At 38.6% G+C, this 18,327-nt stretch overlaps 2 protein-coding genes across 5 annotated transcripts; one reads left to right on the top strand and one right to left on the bottom strand.

Moving 5' to 3' along the window:
- Positions 1-44: 44 nt before the first annotated feature.
- coq4 (coenzyme Q4 homolog (S. cerevisiae)) lies at positions 45-5,397 on the top strand. 4 transcript variants are annotated; one of them, XM_039779818.1, is made up of 7 exons: positions 45-174; positions 1,599-1,754; positions 3,475-3,571; positions 3,677-3,779; positions 3,896-4,025; positions 4,175-4,268; positions 5,196-5,397. In XM_039779818.1, exons 1-7 carry the CDS (start codon positions 81-83, stop codon positions 5,377-5,379), a joined length of 858 nt encoding a protein of 285 aa, XP_039635752.1. In that variant the 5' UTR covers positions 45-80; the 3' UTR covers positions 5,380-5,397. The 4 variants fall into 4 exon arrangements, with proteins under 4 accessions (XP_039635752.1, XP_039635753.1, XP_039635754.1 ...); XM_039779819.1 differs by having other exon boundaries at positions 62-174; positions 1,602-1,754; XM_039779820.1 differs by lacking the exon at positions 45-174 and adding an exon at positions 200-1,268.
- A 4,016-nt stretch (positions 5,398-9,413) lies between these two features.
- Positions 9,414-16,887, bottom strand: bspry (B-box and SPRY domain containing). Its single transcript, XM_039778837.1, has 6 exons — positions 16,404-16,887; positions 15,677-15,775; positions 12,844-13,074; positions 12,720-12,745; positions 12,497-12,621; positions 9,414-10,453 (listed from the first exon to the last, which is right to left on the bottom strand). Exons 1-6 carry the CDS (start codon positions 16,779-16,781, stop codon positions 9,918-9,920), a joined length of 1,395 nt encoding a protein of 464 aa, XP_039634771.1. The 5' UTR covers positions 16,782-16,887; the 3' UTR covers positions 9,414-9,917.
- Between the last annotated feature and the right edge of the window lie 1,440 nt (positions 16,888-18,327).

The raw sequence follows: 18,327 nt of genomic DNA, 5'->3' as shown, positions 1-18,327 counted from the left end.
CATTGACCAACCAACCCGCCCCTCCACCAGGGTTGCCGGGTTGCCCCGGAGTGGAAAGCAAGTGTCACATCAGATGACGCATGCGCGTCAGCGTTCACATATCCACAATGTGGCTGTACGCTGGTAGACTTTTCCAATGGTTAAATCAGCGACAATACGTTTTGAGCTCCAAAGGTATGAGTTTCTACAGCTAGCTAACGTTACGCGTTTCTGAGTTATTTGAAAAAGCGAAAAGCTACTAATATATTTTAAATAGATAGCTAGATGTTAGTTAACGTTACTGTTTTAATGTAGACATAAATGCATGTCGAAGCCTAGCTGGCAGCATACCACTGACAGAGGGTACTCAACGTTAACGTTGCACACACTTACACACTCCTCAGCCAACAGCTAAGTTAACGTTATGGTAGTAACCTAGCATCACATAGATGTCACTAATTATGTTGTAGTAGCTTAGCTAACGTTAAGGATTTATATTGATTGTTTCCATGGGTAAACCCTGAACCAAATGGATAGATGGATGTAGCTCGCACTTCATTGCGAATATCTTTTAAAAAGTAACGTTAATAAAATGTAAATGTCAGTGATGATGTTCCTAAACTAAACTGAAATGAGTATTATCTAAATAAACAGACAGCTTATTATGAATGATGAGCTAGTCACTCTTTTCAGTGGGCGAGATGAAACCTAAACTTTTCAGCAAATTGGTTCGCAAAGGTTTCATTTCGAAGCTTCATGTGCACACAAAACCACCTGTTGGTCAAGAGTGTAAAACAGATGATCTCAACCATCTCTATGTTGCGCCAGTAAAGGCTTGGGAATAATGACAGTCAACAATGAAAAAAGAAAGAAATCAATTTCGATGTAATCCATGTAGGGGTCGACCGATACAGTTTTTTTTCAGGGCCGATATCGACACCGATTATTTGTAGTTAATGAAGCCTATAAGGGATATTTGGAACCGATATGCATTTACAATAAAAATCTAAAATGTTTTGTCAAAATTAACATTTTGGAATGTTACAAACACAAAAGTTTACAACTGAAACACTAAACATAATGCACAGTACTTGTTTAACTATGAAAATTATGTAGAGGGGAGAAGTTATCCATTTTATTCAGGAACAATAATTTCTCAAATTTGTTAGGGCTTCGGCACATTGGTCTAAAACAATACAAACCTCAAAACACGCTTCATGCACTTCCAGGATGACTTGACCCACTCTCCGAAGCCTCGGCTCAGCACAGCAATACTTTTCAGATGTCTTGTAAGTAGAGGAGAACTAAAAAGAAGAAAATTAACATTTCTTTGCCATAAAAATCTCATAAATGATAAATATTTTCATTCAGATTTTCCCAAAATACTATACATCTTTCTCTCAAACATGAGCATGTGTGGTATACTGCAGTCTTTTTCAGAAAATTGCTGGTTTTACTGGCTTCTGTAGAGCATACCAAAGGTTTTTGCCATCAATATACATCGTTATCAATAAGCTGAGTTGTTATTTGAGGGCAATACAACAAATATCAAGTGCATTATTGCATTGTCTTGGTCCAGTTGTGTAAATGTTTCTCATGCTGCTCCTCCTTTTTCTCAGCAGTGTGTGCCCACCAGGTGCACAGTAGTAGGACTGGGTTTACCAACAGCTGTTATAATGGGCTGTATCCTGGACATATCCACACCACCCCCATCCAGAAAGCCGTGTTGGCTGTTGGGTCAGGTGTGGCTGCACTACACGACCCCCACAGACATGGTGAGACTCACATAAGCCCTGTTTTGATCTGGTATTAAAATCTGATCTGAGTGATCAGATCACAAGTGGTCACTCAAGACACATTTGGAGACACATTCTACTGCCAGGTGGGAAGTCTAGGAACAAACATACTTAGAGCTGTCCACTTGTGATCGGATCACTCAGGACAGATGTTAAAACCAGGTCAAAACAGACCCATACATCAACATGGGGCTCTGGCTGCATTCTTTGTTGTTGTCTGTGCTTTTCTTTCTTTCCATTTTCATCTCCCTTTCTTCTTTGTTTAAAAATAAATAAATAAAAGCCTTCCAATGGGCCGAGTGGTTCTGACACATACAAATATAACTGCAACGCCGGGTTTGACTGGCTGGGGAAATATTTTGTATGCCAATCCCCCTGCTTTTCCTGCCTGCATGTCTGCTATCAAATCAAGGCAATCTGAAAAAAGACTCCAAGAAGAGCCTTCTCATGTACAGAAGATGAAGCGGTACATACCAGTCACAGATAACTGCATCGTCAAATATGGAGATAGCTCTGTTGATGGTGGTGCAATAGAACACCCCTAATGTTCCAAACTTTGGAAATTCATTAAAAATCAATTGTGTCTGTTTGACTGCTTTAAGGGGAGTCTTTCATACATCCACATAGTGAAAATTATAAAAGAATTATCATAAAGTTCAATTACTTTTTTTTTTTTTGTGTGGCTTAAAGCTTAGGGGGGAAAACCAGATGTTAACGGTGTGATCATTTTTAGACCTGTAAAGGTTAGTCTTTTATTTGGTTTGTAAATTGATTGGCTGTGGTACTTAATTGTGTCAGATGAATCTCTCTAGCAATACATTCTAACTGAATGCTAAATTGTTTAATTACACATTTTTGCCTTATGACTAAATCATAAGACAAAGACTTTGATGTCTCCGTGTTCAGAGTGTTTCTTCTTTTTCATTTTCCAGTGAAATAATACAAACGTTTGGGACTGTACCTGAGGTTCTTTTCTCATGTAGCCTACCAAGTACAGATACTCATTCTCAATATTTTATTCTCTGGAGACCACTGTTGCATGCTTTTAAAATGTCTTGGAAACAGAAATGAGAGTACATACAAAGCGAGTGCACTTACCCTGAAACTTTCAGGGAGGAAGAGAGCACTAACACCTGTAAGTGAGGGCTACACCTGTCTTTTAATCCCCCGTATCGTTTGATCTCCAAAAATGCTGTATCCTACATTTTTAAATGCCTTTTTTATTTGCCCCTTTCTGCCTGGAAACACCCAGATCCTTGCAACTCCACATCCCCAGTTTGTAATGCAGGCATTCTGTTAAAACTTTGTACTATCCAAACACAAACCGAGAAAACTATGATGACATCACCAGAGTTGACATTTTCAGCCAGACATTTTCTCAGACTAAAGCCACAGAAGACATTAAACCGCTGTATTCACAGGCTGACTAGTACTCCCGGTGATGAGTAAACTGATCCTTATGTGTAAATTTGCTGGATTGCCCCTTAAATCAAGTCCATTTAAGCTATATAACACACTTTATTTTTAGACAAACTGCATATTCTTAAACTGTATATTATCAATGTAACAATAAATATTTTAGTTGAAATGTACGCCATTTTGGGGCAATCAATTATTAGATTGTAGGTTTATCAGCAACAAATCTCTATTTCTAAATTGTACATTTAATACCATATAATGCATGAAACTCTCCCTACAGACATGGTTGCAGTGCTCGGGGAGGCGACGGGGCACCTAGCATTGATAAATCTCAGGGACAAGATGAGAAACGACCCTGAAGGCTACACAATCCTTAAGTGAGTCCCTGTAACACTATTCAGTAACTTTTTGATTCAGGTGCTTTTAAATGGCATTTTCTCTCTGTGAATGAAATTTGATTTAGTCTTACATGTTAATGACAGAGAAAGGCCCCGGATCCGGCTTTCTACACTTGATCTAAGCGAGATGGCCTCTCTGCCAGACGGATCTTTTGGGAGGGAATACCTTCGCTTCCTGGAGGACAATGTGAGTGTTCATGTCAAGACTGATTACATCAAGATAAACACATTCCCTAAGAAATTCCTTCCTTTTTACGTTTCCCATTTGGCTTCACTCTAGCATTCACTTTCCTGTTCTGTCAGGATGTGACCCCCGACTCAAGGGCAGACGTAAGGTTTGTGGACGATGAGGAGCTCGCTTACGTCATGCAGAGATACAGAGAGGTCCATGATTTGCTGCACACCTTACTGGGCATGCCCACTAATATGTTGGGTGAGTCAGGCTTTACAAGTTAAAATCATATTTAGCAATGGTGTGGCTTTCAACACACTTAACCGTCAACTTCCTTCTAGTTTTCTCTTCTTTCATCTGGAATAATCTGGATATTTCTTTCTCTTTCCGTCCATTCTTGCTGCTTTCAGGTGAAGTGGCAGTGAAATGGTTCGAAGCTGCTCAGACTGGGCTTCCTATGTGTGCTCTTGGAGCTGTGTTGGGGCCACTTCGGCTGAGTACAAGGTACAATACCAGAGTCTAAATGACAGCACAGTATTGGACCACTGAGACATTTAGTAAGCTCTGTAGCAGTACGAGCAAAGGTATAGGTAGTTAACAGTTAGAGTGAAAATCTTTGATATGCTCATAGTATTCATACTCACCTGTTTCTGTGAACTCACAGCAAAGAACAGAGCTGAGTGCTTTGGGGTAAGGCTGCAGCTAACTAAGATTTTTGTTTTGGCTGAGCAACAGAGCTATATATATATATATATATATATATATATATATATATATATATATATATATATATATAAAATATAATAATAAAAAAACAAAGAACCAGCAAGTATTCATATTTTTTAGGCTAAAGCTTTTTTGCATTTTTGCTCAAAAAATGAATAAACGATTACCAAAAAAGCTGATAAATGTTGGGTTGACTTATCGATTAGTCAGCTAATAATTTCAATTGTACTGCTTCATTTTCTAAAACAAGGAAGTACTCTAGTATTGATGTAGTACTATTTTAGTAGATAACAAAAAGGCTGAAGGATTTTTTTTGGTTCTTTAAAAGGGGCTCCACGGACTAAAAGTCCCAGGAACCTTTTGTCGAAACGCAGCTTTAGGCTACAAAGGCCTAGGCCTTTTATCTGTTGAACAATTGAACGTTAAAAAGCATTTACCCAACTCTGACAACAATGCAGCCCGTTAAATTTTTTATCAGAGAGAAGTATATTGTAAACAATTATTCGCCTTTTGTCCAGATCTCACAGAGGGATAAGAGGAAATGCTCCGACAACTGTATATAACTTTTACCCTCATGATCAAACCGTCACCTTTACCTGTAAATCATTAATCCTTCCTCATTCAATAACTGAACTTCCTTGTGCTTGTGAGGAACTGGTTTATTAGAAATTAATTATTTTCCTCTCTTGTATCACCTTCTTCTAGCCGTTTAAAGTTGCTGTTCACATCCTTGGGCCCTTGGGCTCTGCGGAATGGTCATCGGGCCCGCTGCGTCCTCAGCATCTTCTACGAGAGACGATGGGCGCAGAGCATCGAAGACCTCCGACAAGAGCTCAACATAGAGCCACCTCCTGTCATAGTCAGGGCTACCAAAAAGAGGAACACCTGAGAAAGACAAAAAAAAAAAGATGAATGATGCAGGGATCACCGGACAAAAGACTTTTTATTGCGGACAAACACAAAATATTTGAAGTGTTATACTGTGGAGAAGAATGCTATTAATGGCTGAGAAAATGAGGGAATTTCACAATTGCCAAACTTTGGTGTGTCAACTTTTACGTAGAATTATTTTGAGTGAACATATTTCAGCTGATGAAATGCTCAAGTTTTTTTGCTCTTCTGATGCTTCTAGATAGCAGGTCTTGGTCAACAGGTCATGTTCAGTCGCCATTTGTTGTTGCAAATGTGACAGAAAGTGGGTATTTGTATCAAGTACCAAAATAAATGAAAATACTTAATTATTGCATTACACCATTGGTCCATTATTATAATGTTCATGCCAATATTTCCGTGACAATTTATCTTCTTTAATATTGATGTTAACTTACGACTAGTTGCTGCTTGCACCCTATTTCAATAATTCTTTTATCTTTTCTTGTTTTACTTTTAAGGGAGTCTATTGTAACACCTGGCCAGGGACTACAGATGAAAACTAGCCTTTTGGCTAATTCTGGCATTTTTTCTGTAATGTTCATTAAAATGCACTGTCTTGTCAATTAAATTAATAAATAAATAAATTGAGAAATAGTATCATGTGCATGTGTCGTTGTACTACTCACACTTATGGGTGGGAAAGGAGAAGATGTTTAGTGCAGCTGCTTCTGTTATCATTTCATCACATACTGAATAAATTATGCCTCTCCTTTTAACAGTAATAATAGAACGTTAACAGGAAGTCAAACTGTTAGGCAGGTGTATGAAATGACATGAGCAAACCCAGTGTCAAAAATACCCTTTAATCTTTCCAGTTAAATGCATTTTCCTCGTGAGAACCAATTTCAAGGTTATCATGAGGTTATTTGTGACCTTGTGTGTGGATCGCGTGTTATTCCACAGCTCAGAAAACATCAAGACCTTTTCATTAAATGCTGTCATACATTTAGTTCAGTATCGCTGTGCAACTTGATACTGTATCTCCCCATGGTTCTTTGGACACAATACACAAAGATAAGCCATGATTGTACTTGCATTGCTTTGTGGATATGACAGTTACATGTGAATACTAACCCCTATGATGATGTGTTTCCCTCCAAATTAAGGAGTAAAAACTTCCTCTCTGCATTTTATTGTACATCACATTTTATAATTTCTTTCTGCAATTTAGCCAGATTTTAAGTTACATATACCATGGTTCAGCTAGCAATAAGGGGGTCATTAACAGAGCAATTGGGACATTTTGAACCAAGCCTAATACACACTTCATTCAAATCTGAATAGCTTTAATGGGAAGATGTTTTTATAGACAGTGTCTCTGTTGAAATAGCAAAGAATGGGCTGTTACAATGTTAGACAACATAGTACCGAAATCACTAGAAATATCTGGACTTGCTACATCCTGGGACATCCATAACTTAAGCATGTCCTGAAACTATTTAAATCAATCCTCTCCTAATAGTAACATACCATTTCTCAGACATGGTCATTAGTGCAATACCTAATTTGGATGTAAAATATCACTGATGATGAGTCAATGAAGTCACTACTTGATTCATAGTTTTTCTTTTTTCATTGCCTACTACCCTCTCCTCACATAGAGTTTCTGGTCACTACACATACAGTATCTCACAAAAGTGAGTACACCCCTCTCATTTTAGTAAATATTTCATTATATCTTTTAATGGGACAACACTGAAGAAATGACACTTTGCTACAATGTAAAGTATTAAGTTTACAGCTTGTATAACAGTGTAAATGTGCAGTCCCCTCAAAATAACTCAACACACAGCCAGTTATATAAACGCTGGCAACAAAAGTGAGTACACCCTATGTTAAATTCCCATAGAGGCAGGCAGATTTTTATTTTTAAAGGTTATTTCATGGATCCAGGATACTATGCATCCTGATAAAGTTCCCTTGGCCTTTGGAACTAAAATAGCCCCACATCATCACATGCCCTTCACCATACCTAGAGATTGGCATGGGGTACTTTCCATAAAATCATCTCTCAATGCAAACTAGCTATTAGGCTAACTGACATAAAACCATGCCAATCTCTAGGTATGGTGAAGGGTATGTGATGATGTGGGCGTATTTTAATTCCAAAGGCCAATAGTATCCTGGATCCATGAAATAACCTTTAAAAATAAAAATCTGCCTGCCTCTATGGGAATTTAACATAGGGGTGTACTGACTTTTGTTGCCAGCGGTTTAGACATTAATGGCTGTGTGTTGAGTTATTTTGAGGGGACTGCACATTTACACTGTTATACAAGCTGTAAACTTAATACTTTACATTTTAGCAAAGTGTAATTTCTTCAGTGTTGTCCCATTAAAAGATATAATGAAATATTTACTAAAATGTGAGGGGTGTACTCACTTTTGTGAGATACTGTATATGTTACTATGAGTTTGTTGCTTTCATTGTTCGTTACATATTCTTAAAATGAATCATGCGTGTATCTGTATCTTACTGATGTTAAAGCTAAATGTAAAAATCCACAAACATTCATTCAACAGGAACCATATGTTTTTGTCTGATTGTATGAGCACCTGTAGCTGTCCGCGGTCCTGGAGACACATTTTCACTTAACGTACTAATCTGAAAGTGCATCATCAAGAGCACACTGTTGCATGACTCATGTTTGTGATTTTGGTTGTGAAAGTTTGATTTGACTTTATTGCCCTCTAGTGGGTTTCTGCCAAACTTCTGAGAAGTAGAAGAGGTGTGTACATCTGGTTTTGGACACAAAAAGAATTTGTGGTTTTGTGAGCTTACATATTATGATCCTAAGAGTTGAGCTACTTTGCCAAATTTAAAAGTTTCAAACTGTTTTTTCTAAGGATGCTTCTAATGAAAAGAGGAAACTGTTTTAGGCGGTAGAGGGTTACTAAGCACATTCACTCAAGGACAAATCTAAGATAATTACTTTACTTGAGAATGTCCATTTTATGTTACTTCAATACATTTCAGAGGTACTTTTTACTCCACTACAATAATTTGACAGCTGTAGTTACTCATTACTTTACAGATTCAGATTTTTGCATAAAACGTGAAAATGTAGGCTACATTTTACCAGCTGAAATGATCTATTGACAGAAAGTCAATCCAAGTCATTTTTAATGCAAAAATGCCAAACATTTCATGGTTCCAGTTTTTAAAATGTGAAGAGTTGCTGCTTTTTCTTTTAATTATTTCAATTGAATTTTTTATAATTTTGAGGTGTGTAATGTGGCTTAAACAAAACAAAGCACTGTGACGATGTCACTTTGAGCTCTGTGTAACTTGCCATTTCTCACTAATTTCTGAATTTTTACAAACCAATCAATCGATCAATTGAAAATATAATCAGGAGATTAAGCTGTAATATAAATAATCATTAGTTGTAGCCTTATATGAGTAGTTAAAAATTAGCTCCATCCCAACCAACTACATTAACAGTAAAATGCTGCTTAGACATTAATGCACGAGTGAGAATCTAATGATATAAATACATAATAGTATAATGGTCTGCTACTTTTGTTACTAAGTTTTACTTACATACATACTTAAGTAACATTTTCAATGCAGGACTTATTATTATTTACTGTATCTTCACCTTGTGGTATTATTACTTCTTTTTAGTTAAAGACAAAAGTCTGAGGAAGAATGATTAGTGTTTTTGAGTTACACTCATTCTGTTAGCATATCTTATCTTCCTGCAGAGTTCCTAGGACAACTTGTATTGTGATGTATTACATATATTGTTATATGTTCAACTTTGACAAATACACACAAAACATGAAAGAACAAACTAAAGAATGAATCTCTGAAAATATATGAATGCAAATTCTACCTTGTGTTTTTCTACTTAGGAAAGTGTAAGACAGAAAAATACTTACAGTAACTGCAGGCCACAAAGGAGGTCTGCACACTGTTGGGCTCCAATTAAATTGTTTATTTCTTTTTTAGGCCAACGTTTCAAGAGTCAGAAAATATAACAGTCATACTGTAATAATTGGTTTACTGAGCATATAACATTGTTACAAAATTATCTCAAGAGTATTTCTGTAGTTTCTTGCTCACACAACATTTAAAACAGTCCTGGATGAACTAGTGTTATTTTTTTTCTATGAAGAAACGCTTCATTACAAAGGGAAGCTTCATTACACAGATCAAACTGATGCTAAAAACAATTATATTAAAAATATAAAAAAACAATCATCGTCAGTCAAACAAAATACTGTTACAGCACTACTGTATAATAATAACTATATAATATGATCAACACATAACATTAAATTATCTGATTATCTCTAAATTAAAATCTATTAAATCATTTAAAATAGTGAAGAAAAAAAAGAAAGAATCAGCAGCCACTAAAAAGAATATCTGATAAAATAAATAGAAATTGACACCTTTGCTAACAGATGGAGAATCATTAGCTGCTGATCATATTTACATTAGGGAATTGCATTTCTTCACATGTTAAAGGTGTTTGGCAGAGTGTGTCAGTGCAGTATAGTGATACTGCGGTCAGTCACGGCAAACGCCGGCAGCAGCGGGGCACTGAAGGGATGTGTGACAGAGTACAGCACGGCGCTGGAGTTAGGCTCGTAAAACATCAGCGTATGAGTCGGCCAGTCCAGCAGCAGGCCGATCCTCTGGGGTCTCCTCACCACCTGCAGGGGCACCTGTTTCCCTGCGTAGCAGAAGGAGTAGTCCCCGTCATAGTGAGACAGCACCCAAGACTGACTGTTGTAGCCCAGCCGGGCCTCGTTCCCAGAGCCTTTGCGCTCCAGAGACGTGTAGCAGACCCCGACCTTAAAGGCACCACTCTGGCCCACATCCACCACCCAGCTGTGGGTGCCAGAGGACATGGACAGTGAACCCAGCGCATTGGGCCAACAGTCGAAGCGTGCTGAGTCGTAGGGCGGGGATTGGCGAACTTTTTTGTGAAGAAAGGACAAAGTGTAGAAGTCGTCAGACAAAGACAGGAGAGGGCTCACTGTGCGCTCATCAAACTTTAAAGAAGATGATCCATAAGCTGTGGGAAGAAGAAAAATATGGATTGAATGTCACAAACTGCTGCAATAGTAACAGGCATGTTTTGAGAGATTTTGAGAATTCTTTACTTTAATAAAATCCTTTGTTTACTGTAATATCACAGCTTGCTCTTCACCACACACACACACACACACAAGGATGTCATAAATGCCAAAGTCAATAGTTACAGTATCTGTCAGTGAAGTATGGTACGGATCACTTTATACACCGCAGACTTTCAGTACAACTCAGAGTCCTGTCATCTGCAGAAATTCTCAGATGACTCTGCAGTTGTTGGGTGTATTAAAGGAGGACAGGAGTGCTGCGGTGGGAACCATCCACTCCTGAACGTGATATATCATCATCATACACTTTAGGAGAACAGGGACTACTATTGATCCTATCAACATTCTGGGAGAGGTGGAGGTGGTGGATAAATACCTTGGAGTTTAACTTGACAACAGACTTGACTGGAAATGAAACACTGAGGCTGTTTACAAGAAAGGACAGAGCAGATTCAACTTCCTGAAGAAACTCAGGTCATTTAATGTGTGCGACAAGATATTGTAGATCTTTTACCTGTCTGTTTTAGCAAGCATAATTTTCTTTGTTGTAATGTGCTGGGGGAGTAGCATCAGAGCCGACCACCAAAACAGACTAAAAACTGATCAGAAAGGCCAGCTCTGTTCTGGGAAGCACCTTGGAGCCGTTAGAGGTGGTGGTGGAGTAGAAAGGATGCTACACAAACTGTTGTGCATCATGGAAAACACTTGACATCCTCTTTACAACCCCCTGGTCAAACAGCGGATCACTTTCATTAAGAGAATGATCTGGCACAGCTGTGACAAGGAACGCTACAGGAGGTCCTTCCTGCCAGCTGCCGTCTCCCTGAACAACCATCTCCTGTGTCGGCACAGGGGGGTCAGGAGGTAAAGCTTTGCACTTCCCCCCCCTAACGGACGAAAGACTGACAGACACTATCACACTTTTATTACACTTCTTTAAATTATCTGATCCCTAACTGCACTACAACCTTAGAGTGTAATTTGCATTTTATTTTGCACTACTTCCACTACGTCTACCTCACTACGTCTACCTCACATACATATATATTTTCTTGTCTGTTTAGATTTATTTCAAAACCTGCTCAGTAACACAAAAACATCCAGGCCCTATTTCACCGTTGTTTCCAAGCAGGGAGCAAAATACATGAGGACAAAATGTAGTCTATGTAGGATAAATGTGTATATGGGCCATATATTTCCAGAGCTACAGCACACTACCAAAAGTCAAGAAGGTTCTGTGCACAAAAAAAATACAGAACATCAAAAGACGTCAAAGCATCTGCACACTTATCTCCAATGAAAACACCAGTATATGTGTGATAAAAAAGTACATTTACTCTGAAAATGTTTGAAGACCTTTATACTTGTATACAGTGTGGTGGAAAATGTAGTTCCTGTTACTTTATACTCCTATAGAATCATGTGACAGCTACACAGTAGTTACTCTTCTGATTAATGTTTTACATACAGAACCTTACAATACAGAAGTGGCTTATAAAATATAATTCCAAATTAGTATTAATGTTTTAAAAAAATAACATCTACAATATTGTAACACTGAAAAGGAGCGATTCTGCAAAATTAGTACCCTTCATTTTATTACGTAGGCACATTTAATCTTATACTTTTTGAATGCAGTTTTTTTGCTTGTACTGGAGTATTTTTTTACATTGTAATATTGTATGTTATTATTTAAGTTAATGATCTTCCATTACTGGATGGATGTCACAAAAGGAGTTTCTCAGCATGTTTCTGTTTGGAGCATAGCATCTAGTTTGGTATTGTTATCGCATACACAAAACATACTCAGAATTTACAACAACAACAAAAAACTCCCTGCTTTTGATTTTAAAATGTCCCGTTTTCTATATTTTCAAGATTTGCACATATGCTAATTACCATCATTAGTGTATGCAATAACCTTGTATGCTGCTGGATCTGTCACGTTGTGCATGAAGATTGAATACAAATCTACTAACCGTTTGGCCCCAGCAGCACTGCAGTGGCCCACAGACCTTTCAGCAGCTTGCTGTCGCTGCAGCCTGGGTTCAGGTTGAGCTGGTCCGTGTCACAGGGCTCCCCGACCCCCTCTGCCTCCTCCACCCTGACACAAACAGCAAGAGGAGAAGAGATGTTACCTCTCTGGAATGTCCTGAGCAAGAAAAAAAATATTCACAAGCCATGTCACGTATTAAAGATTACCTGTCAGCTATCTCCTGGACACTAGTCTGAAAGACAGGAAGAAAGTGATGACTCTTTGGGGCATTCATGTAGTTTAGAAATGTATGACCAATTTCAGGTTATTGTTATTGTCCCAGTCTCTCACCACCAGCTGTGTGTCTGGAGTGTGTGTCAGCGTGTGCACCAGGCCGGAGCGTGTTTGCGACAGACTCGCCAAAGCCTGGCTCCAGTGGGCTCTCTGGGTGAGGAGACACTGCTCCACTCGCTCCTCCTCTCTCTGCACCCCCTCCAGGAGACGCTGCTCCTCCTCCTCCAGGGCTTCACGTGCTGCACTGACCTGAGCCAACACCTGCTCCCTTGCCCTGCTGGCCGCTACCTACGCCAAAAGACAGGAGAGAAGAAGAAATATTGGACAACTTATATAACAAATTACATTGTTTTTGATATAATTGCATAAATAATACTTAATTGTAGGTAAAGGTTAATTGTAACTTTTAAGTTTCTAAAGCCCATACACTGATGTAAAGTTTCAAAATTTATAAAGCCCTCAAAGTTTATCATCAAATGTGCTTTAAATCGTGCAATTTTTTTGTGTGATAAATACTTTGGCAGAAAACTAAGAAATTAAAGACAAAACATCTTTCCCTTTAAGGCTTCTCCAACTCTTTTGTCAGCCATGTTTCAGATTAAATACTTTTTACATAGCACGGGTTTTGTTATTAAAAAAAAATTGGGCTGCAACTAAGTCTACAAAATGTCAGAAAATCATTGAAAATGACCATCACGTCAAGTTCACAGAGCCCAAACTGTTATCTTCAAGTTAGGATTAGCTGATATGACAATACACATAGCATGACACAATACATATTTGTCAACCGTGCCCTACTATACCAGTAATACAGTGGTAGTTATCTCATTAAGATTTCTGGGCATGGGCAATGATGCAAATCATTGAGTGATGAACCCAAAGAGAATTATCATCTGAATCTGCAGCTTGCTGTGCAGCCAGCAAGTTTCAGCTCATTGTTTCATCTTAAAAGGTGATGTGTTAGTGTTGCGTTCGCAAATTGTTTCTGCTGCCTCCAAATGGCCAAGAAAATTGTTATTGAAGGTTTAAGAAAGACATATTCTAAAGCCCCAGATTTTGAGCAAAGTATCCAATAAATCCAACATTAGGCAATATGTGGGTCAATAATGTCACTGTCCAAGGTTCTGTTGCTCATAAGCAGCCAAACATTTGACAGCGGGCGGCCATAAAAGCACAAAGGTTGTAAAAGACCTTTTACAGGATTGACTTCCCACGTCTGACACAGCAATAGCTACAGAGGGTCAGGGACCAGAGTTTTGACCAACAGCTTTGTTTCCACAATGTCGGGTAAGTTTGTCTTATGTTGTTACAGAAGCACGTTGGTGATTTAATCCTTGCTCATATAAGGTCTCTACGTATTTGTCTTACCTGCCTTTGTTGTATGCTTGAGGATTGATTTCCTCATGGTAACTTGTAACCTAGAAAACTACACATGAATGACCTCTGACCACTTTAGCCACCCATTGTGGTGTGTTGAGGCAGGTTAATAAATATGGGTGCACTGAAAGAGGCAACATTTGCTTTGTTGCATGCTGGTGATAAATTAAATCAGCTAGTTATATGTGACTAGTGAACATAATTGTATTTCCTCTATTAATCATGCATTTCAAAGTGCAAAGTACCTCATTATTTAACTTTTTTTTAAATAATAAGATCTGAAATCACTTAGCTGTTCGCTCACAATTGTTAACTATGCTCATTTTCAGGTTCATAATTGTATTTAGAGGTTGTACCAGAATAGGTTTATGTGGTTTGATTTTAAAAAAACACCATATTTTTGTTGTACTGCACATTGCTGCAGCTCCTCTTTTCACCCTGTGTGTTGAGCTCTCTGTTTTAGCTACAGAGTGAGGCATCACACTTCTGTTCCATCTTTGTTCGGAGTCGCACATGCGCAGTACCTAGGTAAGGACTACTAGCAGCTAGGTGAGCATTATAACGTGTGTTACAAAGTGACGCACGTTTGTCACGGAAGTAATTGGCTGGACTACAATAGAGCTGTTTGGAGCAGTTGGTGAACAGTGTTTTCTGTTGGAGATGTCCATTTGGGGTGGACTTTGGGCTTTGGGCACAAAAAAAAAATATATAATATAAGGAGGGAAAGGGAAAAAAGCCAAAAAGCATAATATAAGCACTTTAATGGAGCAGTGAATTGTGGAAAAGACACAATAACAACTCCCTGAAGCATGCTTATCATACTATTTCATGCTGTATTTAAAAGTATTGTTATGAATTAACACATGAAATCACGTAAATGAATCACATGGATTGTTAAGTGTTTTTTACCACACAGGGATAATTTCTTTCACAATATCCTCTTTCCTTGTTGATGTAACAATAACGGTTTCAAGTTCTGAGACAATTAGTCCAATAATCAATTTTATTCAAGTTATTTATCAGGCAAAAATGTCAATCCTTCACTTGTTCCAGCTTCTCAAATGTGCAGCTTTTTTATATAATTGTAAATTGAATATCTTTGGGTTTTAGAAAACAGCTGTCCAGACCAAACAAGCAATTTGAAGAAGAAAATGAAACACTTTTTACTGTTCTGAATTCTTATACAGTAGATTGATTAACAATTGATCAGATAATTGAAGAAGCAGTTGGCAGATTAATTGTTAATGAAAATAATCCTTAGTCACAGCCCTATGCAATGCAAAAAGACCTATTGCAGGGTATCCACCTATAGTCTCGCATTGCCAGACCTATCTCCACAGCGCGTCCACAAAGAACATGTCACATGGGAACTTTTCATAAAGCCGATCAGCCAACATCAAAACCCTGTACATGTAGGCTCCACTGAGCAACGTGTAGCTGTATTGAGGTTGGCACTGGTCTGTGTGATCATTAGTGTGTGGTTGAGTGGGTGGGGATCAGTGGTATTTCTCACCTGAAGCTTCTGTTCTTTGGCTGCCAGCGTCTGGTCGATAAACCTTTCAATCCTCAGTGCCTGCAGCTGCATTTTCTCACACACGTCCACCAGTTGATTCTGGTGAAAACAAAACAAAAACACACACACACACGCGCGCGCGCGCACACACACACACACACACACACACACACACACACATACACACTCATCAGCTGGAGACAAGAGACAAACAAGAAAATCCTGTCCTTATAAATACCATGCCGAGAAATCCGCAAGAAAAGCACATGCAAAATGTACCACACCCAAGAAAGAATTATGAAGTAGGCTACACATTGCACTGTCAAATAGGCCTAATGTATTTTACACTTTGTCAATCCATAACAGCTACAATCCTCAACAAAGTGACTGACTGAAAAATGTTTTCTTATAAAAGAAACGTGGATAAGAAGTTGAAAATAGCTTTAACAGTGGGCTAGATGAGGTAAAAGTAAAAACCTGTCTAACAGTTAAGAATAAGGCAAATAAAGAAGTTAGCTAAGGTATTCACACAAAGTGAAAGTAACCTTCCTGGGCTAGCCTAGCCCTGTAGGTATCTCATAATGAAAACATATGTACCTTTTACATTCCCAAAGCTGACATAGCCTATCATCAATATCACCCCACAGCTCAGTCAATACAAAGAGGCAAACAGCTGTAGGCTACATGGTGTGTCAGCGCCCTAAGGGTACAGTAGCCTATGACTCACCCTGACTGCGGTTACTCTGGTGGCCAGAGGGGTCACAGTGTGTCCGTGGCAGGAGCCCACGATGGCGCAGTGAGAGCAGATAAGTCTCTGCTCGGTGCCACAGAACCAGTCCAGCTCAGACTCATGCTCCACACAGAACTCACATTCACCAGAGAAGATCCCGGACTCGGTTTCGGCGGTGGTCCCAGCCGGGGAGGTCGACAGCGCCGTGTCCCCCGCCGGCTGCTGCTGCGGCTGCGGCTTCACACTGCCGCTCAACACGGAGAAAATAGGCTGCTCAAAATCCATCTCCTTAGTTTTAACACCATTTAAAGTCTTCCCCGGGCCAGTCGGTGAAGACGGGCATGTTAATTCGCACGTTATGAGCTCCTCGGTCATGGCACAATAACGCAACAGGTGCACCGGCAGAGCTGGAGTCGCACCGATGGCCTACAGCGCAGCGCTGTAATACAGGTGGAACAGGTGAGCAGAACACGGAAGTAACACGGACATCAGAGGTCAGAGCTGAGTGAAAGAAAAAAAAAATCTTTCTTCTCTGCTGGCAGTTTGATTTGGGCGTCAGCTAATACCCGTCTGTTAAGGTTTAAATCATGTTTATATCATGGACTAGGCTAATCTGTGGCTAAAAGGCTCAAACACTCAAGTAAAAATGGAAATATGCTTGCATCAATGATGTTGGCAAATACATTGATAAAATCTAGACCTATCAATGTGCCTTGATTTAGGCCTATAGCCTATTAATTTAGAACGGATGCAAATGTTTCATCCATAAAACTCATCAGTTACAAATAGCCTACCTTGTAATTTATGGTCAAAAAAAGACTTTTACACTTTTACTGTGAAATAGGTCTGGGTGATATGCAAATCACTCACATCACGCGAAATGAATAACTATTAAAATGTTCTTGAAGTCATCACTTCAGACAACAGAATTCTGTAAAATGATATTTATTACAATACATCCATAGCTGTCAAGATTTTTTGTGTGACCATTTGTAACAATTTCTTTGTTTATAGAGCAGTCTCATATTCAAAAACTAGCCAGATATTTTGATTTGGAATATTCTTTATGCTTACTAAATACCATTGTGAGAAAACAGTGGAAGAGTCAAATTTTCCAGGGTGTATATGTGTGATATAGATACACAGTTTCATCATGTGTGTGGGCCCAGGAATTAGAGGTGCAGCCACACCTCAGGAATGAGGTATCTGTTTAGCAATAGTGAACAACACCCACTGTCTAGAAATGCTCTTAAATCCAGAGAGGATAACCTCAATTTGAAATATGGTCTGCCCATTTATTTAAAATGACTGTGTAGTCAGGTTTGGTTGCAGCCATCATCACAAGAATTATGTTTTAATTTCTAAAGCAACGGGTGCAACCAAAAAATTTACCTATTTATTATATCTCAGTAGAAATGTTTACAGTGTGATACCATAAAATGAGAAGCTATCGATATCCTGTTTGTTTTGTGAAACTGGAAGAATAAATTACTTTACTGTGCTGTTCTTTAGTCTTTGTGCTGAGTGTGTTATGTTTTTGGAAGATAGTTTATATTTATGTTAATTTAATTTGCCAGTGAGACCTATTGTTTTAACTGTAAAACCCTTTATGTGCGCTTTCACCAATGGATGCCAATAAGAAAAGTTAACTTCCTGTTAAATTCTTGAAGAAGAAAATTAGGACAAGAGGTTTAAATCAAAGGGAAGTAAAATGGTTAGGCCTATCCTCTTTGTACCCCATTTTATCATCACTTTTAAAACTGAGCTTTAATGAAAGACGTTTTGTTAAAGCTACATCAAATCTCAAGAAATTAAAACCTTTGCAAGGAACCAAACACCTCCCACTGCTCACAGGCCAATGTCTGTGAGTAACTGGATATGAGTGATTGACAGAAGAGAGTCGTGCCTTCTGGCTCAGGCA

Source organism: Perca fluviatilis, chromosome 17 (genome assembly GCF_010015445.1).
Source record: "Perca fluviatilis chromosome 17, GENO_Pfluv_1.0, whole genome shotgun sequence".
Taxonomy (NCBI): Eukaryota; Metazoa; Chordata; class Actinopteri; order Perciformes; family Percidae; genus Perca; species Perca fluviatilis.
The sequence above is the reverse complement of the archived record's forward strand: the minus strand, read 5'-3'. Positions and strand labels throughout refer to the sequence as shown.